A 15,848-nucleotide genomic window follows, 5' to 3' on the forward strand; every position below is an offset into this window, starting at 1 on the left:
AAAAAAAAAAAAAAAAAAAAAATGAAAGCATACAAATACTAAAAGAAAATGGGGGAAAACTACATTATATGTGACTTAAAACCTAGAAGAAACAAAATTTGATCAGTTTTAACTACATAAAAATGTTTATAGGACAAGAAAAACCCCACCACAATCCAAAGCAAACAATGTATTGAGAGGATTCCAATAATTAAGAATACTTCATACAAAAAGAAATGTAAATGATCTTTAACCTGTAAAGATGCTTACCTTGTTCAAAAGAGAATAAACCACAGTTTCTTTTTACCTTTCACTGGAAAAAGTTTAAAAACAAATGTATTCAGTGTTGAGGCTGTGGAGAAATAAGGACACATATATGGGAATGGAATGAAAAAGTTAAACTCTGGTTAACACTCAAGAGTATTTAGGTGGGTGCAGTGGCTCACGCCTGTGATCCCAACATTTGGGAGGCCAAGGCGGGCGGATCACTTGAGGTCAGGAGTTTGAGACCATCCTGGCCAACATGGCGAAATCCTGTCTACTGAAAATAAAAAAAACTAGCTGGGCATGGTGGCAGATGCCTGCTACTCGGGAAGCTGAGGGACAAGAATCACTTGAACCTGGGAGGCCAAGGGACGAGAATCACTTGAACCTGGGAGGCTGAGGGACAAGAATCACTTGGACCCGGGAGGCACAGTTTGCAGTGAGCTAAGATTGTGCCACTGCACTCCAGCCTGGGTGACAGAGTAAGACTCCTGTCTCAAAAAGAGTATTTGGTAATAACCATCAGAATTACATACGCATTTATCCTCTGACTCAGAATTTTAACTTCTTTCTGGGCTCTGAAAGGTATGCATTTACAAAAATTTAGAATGCTATATGCAAAAGATCAGAAATACCCAAGTGTATTAAACAGGAAAGTATTACGGTTCATCCACATGAGGGAGTCACAAAACAATGAAGATTTCTGTATAATGTAAAACGGTCACCAGGATAGAGTAAGGGGAAAAGCAAAGTGCGGAACATTTATGGTATACCCACTGGGTTTGTGTAAGAAAGGGTGAGAAATGCAAATGTATGCACATAGGTGTATCTGCTTATGTTTCAAAAAGAAACTCGGGTAAACCCAAAGCTAATAAATATTGTTAGCAGGGGAAGGAAGGAGATGAGGATGAAAGCTAGTCTGTGAATGTAACTTTTTCTAGAGTTTTGATGTTAGAACCATCTAAAATTTAATATGATTGATAAAGTAAAAAATGACCCTAAACCCACCAACACATTGTCTTAATCTATTCCTGCTGCTGTAACAAAATGCCACAGACTAAGAATTCATAAATAATATTTATTTCTTGCACTTCTGGAAGCTGGGGAAGTCTAAGATTTGGCACCAGTAGATTGGTGTCTGGTAAGGGCTTGCTTTCTGCTTCCAGTATGGTGCCTTCTTGCAGTATCGGAAGGGTAAAAGGGACAAACTCTCCCTCAAGCCCTCTTAGAAAGGCACTGATCCCATCCATGAGTGTGGAGCCATCCTGGCCTAATCACCCCCTAAGGGCCCCACCTCTTAATAATGTCAATGCATTGTGGATTAGATAGCCATGTGAATTTTAGAAGTACACAAATGTTCAAACTACAGCATGTATATACATCAAGTTGGTAGTACAAACTACTTTCAAATAACTAGAACACAAGTGTTCGCCCATTGGTAGTGAGATGGATTCTAAGGACAAAAAAACCACAAGTGAATCTAAAACTATAATCACTAGTGTTAGCAGTAAAATTATATTGAAACTTTCAATATAATTTATGATAAAGGTAAACAGGCTGATGTCATTAGGAGCTAAGATTTTTGTATTTGTATTAAATACATTCTAAAATCAATAAAAACTCACCATTTTTTTTTTTTTTTTGAGACGGGGTCTTGCTCTGTTGCCCAGGCTGGGGTGCAGTGGTGCAGTATCAGCTCACTGCAACCTCTGCCTCCCAGGTTCAAGGGGATTCTCCAGCCTCAGCCTCCCGAGGAGCTGGGACTATAGGTGTGCGCCACCACACCCAGCTAATTTTTGTATTTTTTGGTAGAGACAGGGTTTCACCATGTTGGCCAGGCTGGGTCTCAAACTCCTGACCTCAAATGATCCACCCGCCTCAACCTCCCAAGGTGCTGGGATTATAGGCGTGAGCCACCGCACCCGGTCTATTTTTACCTTTTAAAAAAAGACTTGCCTAGGTAGGCCCGCTGAAAGGACCTAAATGCAATGATGATAATAGCCATCAGCACTGCCTAGTGCTCAGTGTGGTCTCTAAACACTATTTCCTACAAAAAGGTCCACCAACCCTTGGAAAAAGTGTCTGAGGCAGGAAATGCACAAAGTAGACCTGGGTTAGCTTATCTCAGAAAACAAGGAAATACTGAATAATTCTGTACCAATTCAGTAGGATACAGTAAACAACTTAAGGGGCTCCCACTGGTAATGGGACAATTTGAGCATCAAGAAATAATGAATGGAATAGATTGAAACAATATACACAAAATTTGCAAGTTCACTACAGTGAAAAATAAATGATTGTTACCATTTTCATTGGCTAGAGCACCAACTCATTTACTCTAAAAATTGTTAAAGAATCATGCATTTATCTTGAAGAAATCTATTTCAGGAAAATAAATTGCTGATAAGGAAAAGTTCTTGACAGAAAAATTCTAGCCAATACAGAAAAATTATGGAATTAGAAAACTACAATTGCAAACCTTAATAAAACAACAGATCAGAGTAACAATCACCAATGAAAAGCAAAAACTGCTTGCTTCAGCAGCACATATATTAAAATTGAATGATACAGAGATTAGCATGGCCCCTGTGCAAGGATGACATGCAAATTTGTGAAGTATATTAAAATGCTGTAAAACAAAAAAAAGCAAAAACCATTGAGTGGCAGGTTAATGAATGGTTAACTTCAAATGCAGGGACCAGGCTGATCCCTGAACCTACTGGTCAAGCAGCATTCAAAGTTGGACAGACAGATAACGTGCCTTCTGGTGTAACAGTACACAGCACTGCTGATGAAAATTCATCTCCAAAACACGGAGCCTGAATCTAGGCCAGTCTCAATGTAACTACCAGTTTATAGGGAATTTGGGTGACAGGAATACATTTAAAAACACACGAAAGAAGCAAACAGCTAAATGTTGGACATTCTACAGGAAAAATGGCCCGGTTCCTCCCACAAATGAATGACATAAAGTTGTGGAGAAGAGGTTTAAAGAACAAAAGGGATGTAAGAGATGTAGCAACCAAATGAAATACATGGATCATACTTGGACTTATTCAAACAAACCAAAAAGATGTGGGGTGTCCTTTCAATGATATGCCAGAAATCAGTAAATCTGATTGTTCTAGTTATGATTTGATTAACACTAGTTACTAGTTATTAGCTAGAACATTCCAGTTGGTAAGTTGTCATACATATGTAAGAAATATGAATCCAAACTAGATTGTGATAATTCCCTCATAACTTCACCTCCACCTGAGTTTCAGACTCTGCTATCCAGCTGCATACTAGTCTTCATCAGATGACACAGGCATCTCCAACACTGTATGACTGGAACCTGAACTCGCTTATCTTCTGTTTCCCCTAAATCTGTTCTTTTTCCAAATTTTCTATCTTGGAGTTGCCCTCTACCATCTATCTAGACACTTTTATCAGGAACTGAGAGAGCCATCTTTACCTCTTAGATATAATCAGTCTTGTAAGTCTTGCCCAATTTTCTTTCCTAAAACTTTAAAAATCTGTCCTCTCTTCTCTAGTAAATACCACAATGTTAGTTCAGGCCTTCATCTTCCTCAACAATTAAGACATCCTCCTAACTGGTTGTCTTGCCTGTAGCCTTTTCCTCTCATGGCCATCTGCCACACAGCCATCACTTACCTGTGTTACAAACTGATGATGTCATTCCTGTGCTTAAAACTATCTAATACCTGGTATGTCAGTCTTAATTCCTTCACATGATTTGTGAGATCCTCCACTATATGAGCCTTGTCTTGTGCTTCATATATCTGATCCACTGAAGTGACTGTGGTTCTCCGATGCTAGAGTGCCTTTGCTTCTTTGTGCTTTTGTTCCCTCTGTGTGCAGAAAAAAATCTCACCCCTCACCTCCTGATTTATTAATAAGTTCTCCAGGAATATTTTCCTGATGTTAAGTAGGTACTCCAATATGTGTATTTTTATCACTGGGCTGATCACACTGTTGAGTTACTGAATGAGAACTGTGTGCTACCCTTACTCATTTCTGTTATGAATTAAATAAACATAAAAATGTGGAATATATACTGTTCCAACAAAACTCTTCCTCTTTGGATGGAAACCTTCAAGGACTTAAAGAGACATAATTTGTTTTAAAGTCCCTTAAGGATGGACAAGAAAACACTTAGTGGTTCTTTTGTTCAGCCATCACACAAAGAAGTGGAGCATTAGATAATCCAGAATAGCAACCTTGCTATCCAATCTACTGTGTTATCCAACAATAATAGGAAGGGGAGCTCTGCAGGTCAGGAAAGCTAGCCCAGGATTACAAACTGCCATAAATGAGCTACATGTCAATTAGTTGGATTATGTATAACATTTTATGAAATAATGCTCTTAAAAACAAAAACCCTTATATGTTACTAAAAGATTAAACTTATAAGGAGGGTATAAAAAACATATTAACAGAAAATATTTATTATACTACTCATTGCACTATGTATGGAACAGTATGTTTATTAAGTCCAAGAGAAAAGATAATTCACTGACATGAAACACCCAAATTTCTTCATTTTAAAAGTAGTTTAGAGATAGCATCAGGTAGGCCAAACAACTGTACTGGGCCCCTGTAGAGCTTAGGGTTTGGTCTATTAAAAAAATCTTTTCTTGCTGGAACTGGCTTGCCTGCAAGCTCAATAGGTTCTGGAGCTCATTTACCACATTGCTCGCTGGATCCCAGAAAGTTGCCCGTGGTCAGCTAAGTGACGGAAGACTATACGACTAAGCCTCCAGCGCCGCTTCACACCACGCGGACGGGACGTCATAACACACCGATTCCTGATTCTAACGGGACAGCTATCCCGGGGGAGGGCAGCGATTTCTTCATCGGCCACGTCCTAAGGGAAATCACATTATTACACAGATCACATTACATTGTTGCACATGTATCTTGCTCCTTCTCACTGGCAGTTAACTTTCTTTTTTCCTTTTTTTTTTTTTTGAGACAGAGTCTCGCTCTGTCACCCAGGCTATGGGTGACAGATTGTGCAATGTCACAATCTCGGCTCACTGCAACTTCTGCCTCCTGGGTTCAAGTGATTCTCCTGCCTCAGCCTCCCAAGTAGCTGAGATTACAGGTGTGCACTACCACACTCAGCTAAATTTTGTATTTTTAGTAGAGATGGGGTTTTGCCACGTTGCCCAGGCTGGTCTCAAACTCCTGAGCTCTGGCAATCCACCTGTCTCGGCCTCCCAAAGTGCTAGGATTACAGGTGTGAGCCACCACACCCGGCCACTGGCAGGTAATTTTCATTGCATGAGTACCATAATTCATTTATCCATCCTACCTTTGATGATCATCTGTCTCATCTTCCGATTTGAGCGAATATGAATAGTACAGCTACATACTTTTGTTTAAGTCATTGGTAAAGTATGTGAATGTATTTCTGTTGCCTCCTCACGTTTTTTGAATCACAGAAGTTTGAAACCTCTGGGCTGATGATCAAATAGGAGGGAATATGGCTTGAGATAAGACTAGACAAGGAGGAAGGAGAGTATCACATGGAGCCCTGATGTCTATGGTAAAGATTCTGACAACTGGAGAAGTAAAGGGGAGAGATCAGATGAGGTTTATATTTTTAAAAAATCATTTGCAAGGTAGAGGATGAATCAGGTAAGGGCAAAATGGTTGAGGGGAGAAAAGGGGGATTACAGCAGTAGCTAGGGCTCAGGTTTTGTCAGTAGAGATTTCTTCCTATGTATGTGTTCAAGAGTGCGAGTGTTCATAATATTCACTTTAATCTGGTAAGTGTGCTGACAAGTATGATGGACCCTGTGCTAGACTGTGGTGCAAGCAAAATAATTAACACATTAAAAGAACACAAATTAAATGAAAGTATATACAAACCAAAAATTAACACAAAAGCTTATGCATGTGTTACCATTATAACCTAACAGAATTACATAAAACAACATGATTGCCAGGCGCGGTGGCTCACGCCTGTAATCCCAGCACTTTGGGAGGCTGAGGCGGGCGGATCACCTGAGGTCGGTAGTTTGTGACCGGCCTGACCAACATAGAGAAACCCCGTTTTTACTAAAAAGACAAAATTAGCTGGGTGTGGTGGTGCATGCCTGTAATCCCAGCTGCCGGGAGGCTAAGGCAGGAGAATCGCTTGAACCCAGGAGGCAGATGTGGTGAGCCGAGATCGTGCCACTGCACTCCAGCCTGGGCAACAAGAGTAAAACCCCATCTCAAAAACAAAACGAAACAAAACAAAACAAAAAAACCGAAAAAACAACATGACTGAGCCATTGAGTAGTAAACAATAAATGCTATACAAGGAACTGGAGAGAAGAAATGACTGGGCAGGAAGATTGAAGCCAAGTTTCATGGAGGTGGACTTTAAAGAATAGCTAGAAATTACTGATTGATTGGTTGGTTGGTTGATACATACTCCTCCTTGTTCCCCGAAAGATTTAAGGCAGTTTACAAATGAGGAAACTGGGGCAAAGAGAAATGAGAGTAGAAAAGATAAAAGCCTCAGGAACACAAAAGTGCATGCTGTGAAAGCCTGTAAGTTTGTTAGAACTGGGACATAAATTTGACTTGTAACAAACTTAGCAGGCAGCAGAGAACCATGATCAGTTTACATGATTCAGACTCTGCACAGTTATTGCTGCTAGTCATACCAGAGACACTTCTTCTGGGTGTCTTCCTAAAGGTACTCAAACAACACACCCCCAGCTGTATTAAGGTATAACTGACAAATAAAAATTGCATATATTTAAGGCATACGATGTCATGATTTGCTGAACATACACATTGTGAAATGATTACCACAATGAAGCTAATAAACGCATCCATCACCTCACAAGATTACCTTGTGTGTGTGTGTGTGTTAAGAACACTTCAGATCTACTCTCTTAGCAATTTCAAGTACACAATATAGTACTATTGACTATAGTCACGGTGCTGTGCATTAGCTCCACAGAATTGATTCACCTTACAACAGAAAGTGCACGCTTTGACCAGTATCTCCTGATTTCCCCCTGTCCCCCATACCTCCCATACACCCTAGTCCTCCTAGCTCCAAGCAGCCACCATCCTGCTTCCCTGCCTCTATGATCAACGTCTTGAGCTCAGTTTCTTGGGGGCCCCATATATATATATTTTTTTTTGAGACACAGTCTTGCTCTATCACCCAGGCTGGAGTATAGTGGCATGATCTCGGTTCACTGCAACCTCTGCCTCCCAAGTTCAAGCAATTCTCCTGCCTCAGCCTCCCAAGTAGCTGGGATTACAGGTATGTGCCACTTGCACCCATCTAAGTTTTCAGTAGAGACAGGGTTTGGCCAGGCTGGTCTTGAACTCCTGACCTCAGGTGATCTGTCCGCCTCGGCTTCCCAAAGTGCTGGGATAACAGGTGTGAGCCACTGTGCCTGGCCTGCCACTTCTTATTACTCCCTAAATGTAGGAAAGTAGCTTAATGCCACTTTAGTGTAAGCCATAACCCAGTGGTCCAAGGCCCTCAGTTTTCTGCTCATCTGGCTTAATCCAGACAACACTAAAAAGAAACCATAGTAATAAATAGGATGTATATCATTCTGTCAACTTCTCTAAATGTAGTTTTTTTAAAATCTGAGTTCTCAGTAAGTTGAGTGGCCTTGAGTTTAATTTATATCTCCCTAATAAGCCTGCTTAATGCAGATATGCTACATCACCACTTAGGTGCAGGGCTTTATGCTTCAGAAAGCCAAGCAGGGTAGACATCCTCTTATTCAACCCAAGCAGTATGACAAGAAAGTAAGCCTTAATGGAAAGGCACTTCAGCACACAGAGGTGGGCAAGGGAGTTCAGGGAGACAGGCTTAGAATGGTACTGGATAAGGAACAGTTTAGGCTGTGTGCTAGGCACATAGCCTTCAACATCAGCAATGCCTCCCAATGCCTTGCCAGTTAAAAGATTGCGATGAGGCTGGGCGCACTGGCTCACGCCTGTAACCCCAGCACTTTGGGAGGCCCAGATGGGTGGATCACGAGGTCAGGAGTTCGAGACCAGCCTGGCCAACATGGTGAAGCCCTGTCTCTACTAAAAATACAAAAATTAGCTGGGCATGGTGGCATGCGCCTGTAATCCCAGTTACTTAGGAGACTGAGGCAGGAGAATTGCTTTAACCTGGGAAGCAGAGGTTGCGGTGAGCTGAGATTGCACCATTGCACTCCAGCCCAGGGGACAGAGAGAGACTCCATCTCAAAAAAAAAAAAAAAACAAGATTGGGATGAAGTCAGGGAGAGACCTTAGGTGAAAATAACACCCAGTTTACCAGTACTTTCTAAGGCTGGCATAATGAAACAGTTGAAAGGCTAGTTAGGAGTGAATAGTCTTTAATTTGAAACTCACCAAAATCAGTTTCAAGGCTATTTGTTTATATTGATGTGGATCTTATTCTCCAGAAATTATATTGATACCAAGTCAAAACAAACAGTATCAAAAGCGATCTGATGTGAGTTAAGGATCTTGTGGTACAAAGGGACTCATCTTAATTAGCTAACCTGAAGAATTTTTGGCAAAATGGTATTCTTCCTGAGTGAATTAATACGTAGCCTCTCATCTGCGTATTCATAGGCCATTTTTCGTCTCTTCACATCGCGCCACATTCTCCAGTCTACATAGTGACTTCGAACTTGGCCTGAAGCTGATGAAGGAACCATCTGAAAGACAGAGACAAGGGACCAGTGAAGGATAGCCAGGCCCACATTCTGAGTGTTCCTCAATCCTGCAATTCTCTTTCTGCCACTATTTATGACCTAGTGTTCTTTTAAGAGTTGTTTTAGATCAGTTTAATAATTTAAGATAATAGACTTCCTAATTCAGAATAAATAAGTTTTATGGATGTATATTAAGTCAAAATCATAATAATATAATGCAATAACATATGTATTGGAAGGTGAAAGACAGATTTTCAGAAATTTTTATTATTCTGTTCGACCTGTACTTAGGCCAATAAGTACAAATGGTTCAAAAATCGAAAAGGTATAAAAAGACACACAGTGAAAAGTCTCCCCGCACCTCATTCCTCACCTGCCCAGTGACTCCCATGCCCCACAGGTATCCACTGTTTCTAGTTTCTTGTATATCCCTCAGAGATTTTGTCTGTATACACTCCCCTCCCATTTTTCATTCCCTCTTTTCAGTTAACAATATACGTTAGAGATCTTTCAATATCTGAATGTAAAAAGCTTCCCCGTTTTCTTCATATTGCATAATCCACTATATAGAAGCATCATAATTTAACCTGCCACGTATTGCTGGACAGACCTCACTATTTATCATTATAAACAATGCTACAGTGAATAATGTCTTAGAAATCATTTCATATGTATTCCTATATATCTTGAAGATACATTATTATTTATTTATTTATTTTACTTTTTTGAGATGGAATCTAGCTCTGTCAACCAGGCTGGAGTGCAGTGGCGCAATCTCGGCTCACTGCAACATACGCCTCCCGGGTTCAAGCAATTCTCACGCCTCAGCCTCCTGAGTAGCTCAGACTACAGGTGCCCGCCACAACATCTGGCTATTTTTTGTTTTTTGTATTTTTAGTACAGATGGGGTTTCACCATGTTGGCCAGGCTGGTCTTAAACTCCTGACCTCAAGTGATCCATCCATCTCGGCCTCCCAAAGCGCTGAGATTACAGGAATGAGCCACTGTGCCCAACGAGGATAAATTATTAGGAGCAAAACTGCTAGGTCAAAGGGTACTTTAAAACTATCACTGACCTGATACTTCTCAGCACTAGTTGTCCAGTAATAAGACAGTATATTCCTTGTTGTCTCACATTTTCATGGTGATAATTTATAGTTTTGACTGACAGTATGGGCAAAGGGAGTATAGATCGCAAGAAACGTAAGTCTCTCTCAAACCAGAGGAAATATTACACGTTAATTAAATTGCCCCTATAGAAAAATGATGGCTTCTGATAAGTGATGTTTGTAAAAGAATTATATGTACAGCAGAATATAAAACTGAAAATAAGAATACTATAAATAGAAAGCCAACATTTTTTCAGTCTATTAACAAAAGATAAACTGAACATCTCCAGTGCTCACATTACTAAACAAAAGTTCCATGGGGAAATATAACAATTCTGCAATCACCTTTTGGAAAAAAGATAAGCAGGAATAGAATGTAAACATTGATGTGGCATATGACTGAGTCCAGTGAATGCCTTGGTAACCATGGCTGGAAATGCTTGTCCCAGAAACACGGGATTTGAAATGTTGACAGAATTTTGACTAAAGTGGGGACAAGGGAGGGGAGAAAAGCTAGTTTGTCCAAACAAAACATAGAAAAGAACAAGATATATTCATAAGATCAAGGAGAAATCATTCTGGCTGAAAGAAACCATTCACATTGAGGGGCAATGTGAGGTTTGCTTTTACCTATGAAATTGAGGGTACAGGGGATTTAGAAAACAAGGTTAAGCATTTCTTCTTTGAATTCTTTTTCAAAGTATTCCTAATCAAATTCTCCTAGAAAACAAATTTTCATAGAATGAAATAGTCTTTCTTTCTATTTTGCATACCTTGTTTTCTTACTAGAAAAGTAATACACTTTTTTTTTTTTTTTGAGACAGAGTTTTGTTCTTGTTACCCAGGCTGGAGTACAATGGCATGACCTCAGCTCACTGAAACCTCTGCCTCCCAGGTTCAACCAATTCTCCTGCCTCAGCCTCCCGAGTAGCTGGGATTACAGGCGCCCGCCACCACGTTCAGCTAATTTTGTATTTTTAGTAGAGATGTGGTTTCTCCATGTTGGTCAGGCTGGTCTTGAAATCCGGAAGTAACACACTTTTAAAATAAAATATTTATTGGCCTATTACAGTATTTCTTCTGTGAATGCTTTTATGTTCTTTACATTTCTACTGTGATGTATTTCCTTACCAGCTTATAATGGTGCTTTATAGATTAAGGCTGCATCTATTCTGCTCTGTACACATCTTATCCTGCCCCCATCTCTTACCCCTCTTCAGCTCCTAAAACCTTTCCACTGGGCCCTCTCAATCCATGGTCTACCATCAAAATCTTTTAAATTCTCAACTTCTCTTAACATCTCCTTCACCTTTCGCTCTGGCCAAATTTTAAATCCCTCCTCACAGCTTTTCCTGTAGCTCCTTTTTCTTCCATTACTGGGCCTAGAGATGGGATAGGTAAGTGTCTTCCTTGCTCTTCATTGCAACTTGCAGTTCTCCTTCCTTCCTGAAAGCTCCTGGCTTTGACTCATGCCATTGGGCTTACTACCTTCCACTACCTCTCATCATTACAGTCATCTACCAAAGCCCCTGCCACTCCCTTTCATTTTTCCACGATTTTGGATCCTGGCTTACTGTCACTCTCTCCAATATTCTTGCTATCTTAATTCCTGGTGATTTCAACATACATGAAATTATACCCTAATCACTCTGATCTCTTAACACCTCTCCTTCAATGATTTTTGTTACTCTTGTTTAACTATTCAATTCCATGCCCATGTCGTGGGTATTTTATTATTAATTAGTGCAAGTTCTCCATTATCTCACTTTGTATATCTCATTCTCTATCACTTCTTTCTAGCTTGCTCCTTCTAACACCCCAGTAACAATGCTTCTGGGACTTTCAATCCATTGATCCTACCATTTGTCACTTTTTTCACTCAGCTTTTGATTTCCTTTCGTCCTCTCTCACCCAGCCTGAATTCCTTTGTTCTATAAATACAATGTTCTCTTGTATACACCATCAACTCTCTGGCCTCTCTCTCACTTCTCTGTACTTACTCCAATTCTCCTGACCATTCCTTCTGTCCATTTCCAACTCTTTTACATGGTCTCTTTCCCCTTAAATCTCTGACACTTGCTCCCACATCCTCACACTCAGCTGATGACTTCACCTTCTCCTTAATTATAAAATTAGAAGAAATCAAAAGAGCATTTCTATAAATGCTCACCATCACAGTGACTCACTTACTAGCATCTGTATCATATGTTCTACATTCCCTCCTGTTATCAAAGATCCACTCTGTCCAACAGCGTAGCCACTAACCACATAGGGGTATTAAACACTTGTAATATAACTAGTACAACTGGGGAATGTAATTATTTTAATTAATTTAAAATTAAAAACCAAAGCATTGTAAACATTAAACAACTTTATTATTTTGGTAGAACTATATTTTCCATTTTAATTATGGGAAATTTATCATCCAAACTGAGATATGCTTTAAGTGTTTGAAAATCTAGTATGAAAAAAAGAATGTAACTATTTCATATGTCATTGTTGATTCCATGTTTAGAACCACAATATTTCAGATATACCTGGTTAAATATTATATTAAACTTAATTTCATCTACTTCTTACTTTTTAAATGTGGCTACTAGAAAAATTTTAAATTACACATGTGGTTCACATATTTCTATGGACAACACTGCTACAGATGAACTGTCCAAGTTCCTAAGATCATACTTCATGACTTCATGCACAAGACCCCATCGCCTTTTTTTTTTTTTTTTTTTTAATGTTTTTGGTATTTTTACAGCTAGTCAAGTGAAGCAGTGAGAGTGGAGAAGGAACAAATAAATCTGTATCTGGTTGTGTCAATTAGTTTTAAACATCACTGCACTCGAACCAGCCTCTATTGCCTCTTACCTACATAAAGGCACAGCTTTAGCAATTCTTCCCTCTTCTACGTAATCAATTTTTAATACTACAGGATCTTTCCCTTTCATACACAAACACGCTGTTTTCCCTGCCATGTTAAAACAACCCCCCGCCGCCCCCGTTATTGACCCAAGTTTTTTTGTTCTCCTTTACAGCAAACCTCCTTTAAAGGCTTATCTATACTCCAATTTCTTTCCTCCTATTCTCTAGAACGTTTTCGTCTCCATAACAACATCAGAACACCTGTGATTAAGGTTCCAACAACCTTCACATTGCTAAACTCGTCAGCCAATTCTCAGCACTTCTTTTTAATTGATTTATCAACTTTGAGCAGAGTTGCTCACTCCTTACACTTTGAAATTCTGTCATCCTTTGCTTCCCGGCCATCCCACTCCCCTAGTTTTCCACCTCCCTAGCTGACAGCCCCTTTCAGTCTCCTCTGCACGGGTCTCATCTCTTAACGTTAGAAGTCTCTGAAGGCTCAATCCTCGTACCTCGTCTCCCATCTACTCACTCTCTTATAAATCGGAGTCAATCTCACATCTTTCAATACTAGTTAGTTATATGCTTACGAAAACCAAATTGACATCTGCAGCTCGGACCTCCCCTGAACCAAGCCCAAGCGGGGAAGAGGGCGGAGGGAGAACCCCTGGACTAGTCCTCACTGAGCACTACAGATGGCAGAGTCGTGGGGGACCCGTGGGTTACGAGATTCAGGGGTGAGGGGTAGCGGTGTGGATAAAGGTAGGAGCCTGACCTGCTTGAACGTCCGAAGCAGCGAGCCCAGCATGAAGGCCGCCATGTTGTCCGCCGCAAACTACAAAGCGCTGCAACTTTATTGACACTCCTGAACAGCCTAGGATACGAGGGGCGGGGCCTGGGTCTCCTGGGGCGGGGTGGGGCGGGGCGGGGCGGGGCGAGGAGTGGAGGCAGGTGGGAATGGCCTACAGGAAAGTGGAGTTAGTTTTGGGATCTGAGCTCTCGCGATATTTCATGGTACTTGGGCAAATGACAAATCCGAAGGCGTCGCGTTGATTGTGATGGCGCAGCCGGCGTTCCTCGTGTGTTGCAGCCCTTCCTTCCGTTTTACACACCCTCTTAAACTACCTATGTCTCTGCCGTCCTCCTTTCCTTCCGCCTTTACCTAGTCGGCCGTCACCAATTTCTCTTCCACTGCATTCTCGGTTCCGCTCAACATGCACCTCCTATATACTCCACTCGGTTTAGGGTAGAAACCTAGAAATTATTGCCACCTCCTCCTCCTCTGCCATCTCTGCTATAGATCCTGCAAATCTCTCCCTTTTCTCCACTATAATGGTGGTGTGGTGATGATGTTGATGATGGCAATGATAAAGATAGTTCATTTGTATGTCTGGGTATATATATTATCTGTATTGGGATTTTAGGTTAAAAGGACGTAAACATTATGTTTGTCCTTGGTAGAGGCATTGCCATTTAAAAACTGCTGTTTTCACTTTGTTATGCAGGAAACTAACCTTCAGGTCATCTTTAGAGCCGCTGTCCTTCCTCTGGGATGAACCCTTAGAGGGGCCACTTTCCTTTGTATGGATGTAAGGCAAGTACCACGCACCTACCGTTCTGATAGAAGTGTATGGAGGAGCATGTATTACCTTGGCAAGTACCCGTGTCTTTGATGTGTTGGTGGATGAAGTGGAGCGATGCCCATGTGCTAATTACATCTGCATTGCTACACAGGAGCCTTCTGGGAGGAAGGAGAGCTGAATGTAGACTCTTTTCTTTAGAGGTTCAAATGTATTAGACCATATCTAATGGATGGGGAGGGTCTGACAGGCCAGCTGGCGGGTAAACATAACATGAGTCCCTGTTGTGATAGAATCAGAAAACTAGACTGGCCTCAGGCAGGCATCTGTTCCTAATTCAAACCCGTGTAATACCCTTCTCTCCCTCCCCACAGCTGGGCTCATCTTCTATCATCAGGTCATGAAATAGGTGAGCTAGCTCTGTGCACTCTGGTGTTTTCTTCCTTTCTGGAATACTAGTTCTGAAAGCATCTTTTTTGTTGCTGTTGTAGGTTATGATTTAATTCTACCTTTTTGGTGTGACCAGGAACAGGGGCAAGAGTCCACCTCTACAATCTCATAGGAAGAACAGTCAGGAGAATTATATACATCTACAGTGGGCACAGGACTTAGGCCAGATCTTCCTGGAAAGTGGTCAGAAAGACTTAGACTAAGCCACGGGAGTTAGGCCAATCTGATGGTTTGCCCTTTCAAAGATGGCAAAATACTGTTTGATGAAGAGGTAGCCCAGGATCCAGAACTCTTCTGGGTGGTGGAGATGTTCATGCCCTGGAAGCTGCTGGTGCCCCCCTGCTGGCTTTTTACTGGTTTTATGAAGGATATTAAAAATGGGCTGAGCATGGTGGCTCACACCTGTAATTCCAGCACTTTGGGAGGCTGAGACAGGTGGATCTCTTGAGGTCAGGAGTTCAAGCCCAGCCTGGCCAACATGGGTGAAACCCAGTCTCTACTAAAAATACAAAAATTAGCCAGGTGCAGCGGTAGGTCCCTGTAATCCCACCTACTTGGGAGGCTGAGGCAGGAGAATCTCTTGAATCCAGGAGGCAGAGGTTGTAGTGAGCCGAGATTGCATCACTACACTCCAGCCTTGGCAACACAGCAAGACAAAAAAAAAAAAAAAACAACAACTAAAAAGGATATAGATGAACAGTCAGTTGGAAGAGAGGTGTGGGAGAAGGTACAGGGGATGGGACTTGGAGCTTCAATGCCCTTTCCTGGTGGGGCCACCCTCCAGAAACCTCCACATATTCAGCTATCTACAACTTCTGAAAGCATCTTTAAACAGCATTACTAACTTTTTTCTAAAAATTGTGATACAATATACATAACATAAATTTTCCCATCTTCACCATTTTAAGTGTACAATTCAG

The 15,848-nt window shown here is 41.0% G+C and overlaps 1 protein-coding gene across 1 annotated transcript in view; it reads right to left on the reverse strand.

Annotated features, from left to right (window-relative positions):
* The window catches only part of MRPS14 (mitochondrial ribosomal protein S14), a 27,221-nt gene extending 13,481 nt beyond the window's left edge, over positions 1 to 13,740 (reverse strand). The window contains exons 1-4 of the mRNA XM_011981425.1: positions 13,674 to 13,740; positions 8,772 to 8,930; positions 4,935 to 5,113; positions 250 to 331 (exon numbers count right to left, since the gene is read on the reverse strand). Coding sequence (XP_011836815.1) covers positions 304 to 331; positions 4,935 to 5,113; positions 8,772 to 8,930; positions 13,674 to 13,718 — 411 coding nt within the window. The 5' untranslated portion in view covers positions 13,719 to 13,740 and the 3' untranslated portion in view covers positions 250 to 303. The remainder of the gene's footprint in view (positions 1 to 249; positions 332 to 4,934; positions 5,114 to 8,771; positions 8,931 to 13,673) is intronic.
* Between the last annotated feature and the right edge of the window lie 2,108 nt (positions 13,741 to 15,848).

This window comes from Mandrillus leucophaeus, unplaced genomic scaffold, assembly GCF_000951045.1.
Source record: "Mandrillus leucophaeus isolate KB7577 unplaced genomic scaffold, Mleu.le_1.0 Scaffold226, whole genome shotgun sequence".
Classification (NCBI taxonomy): Eukaryota; Metazoa; Chordata; class Mammalia; order Primates; family Cercopithecidae; genus Mandrillus; species Mandrillus leucophaeus.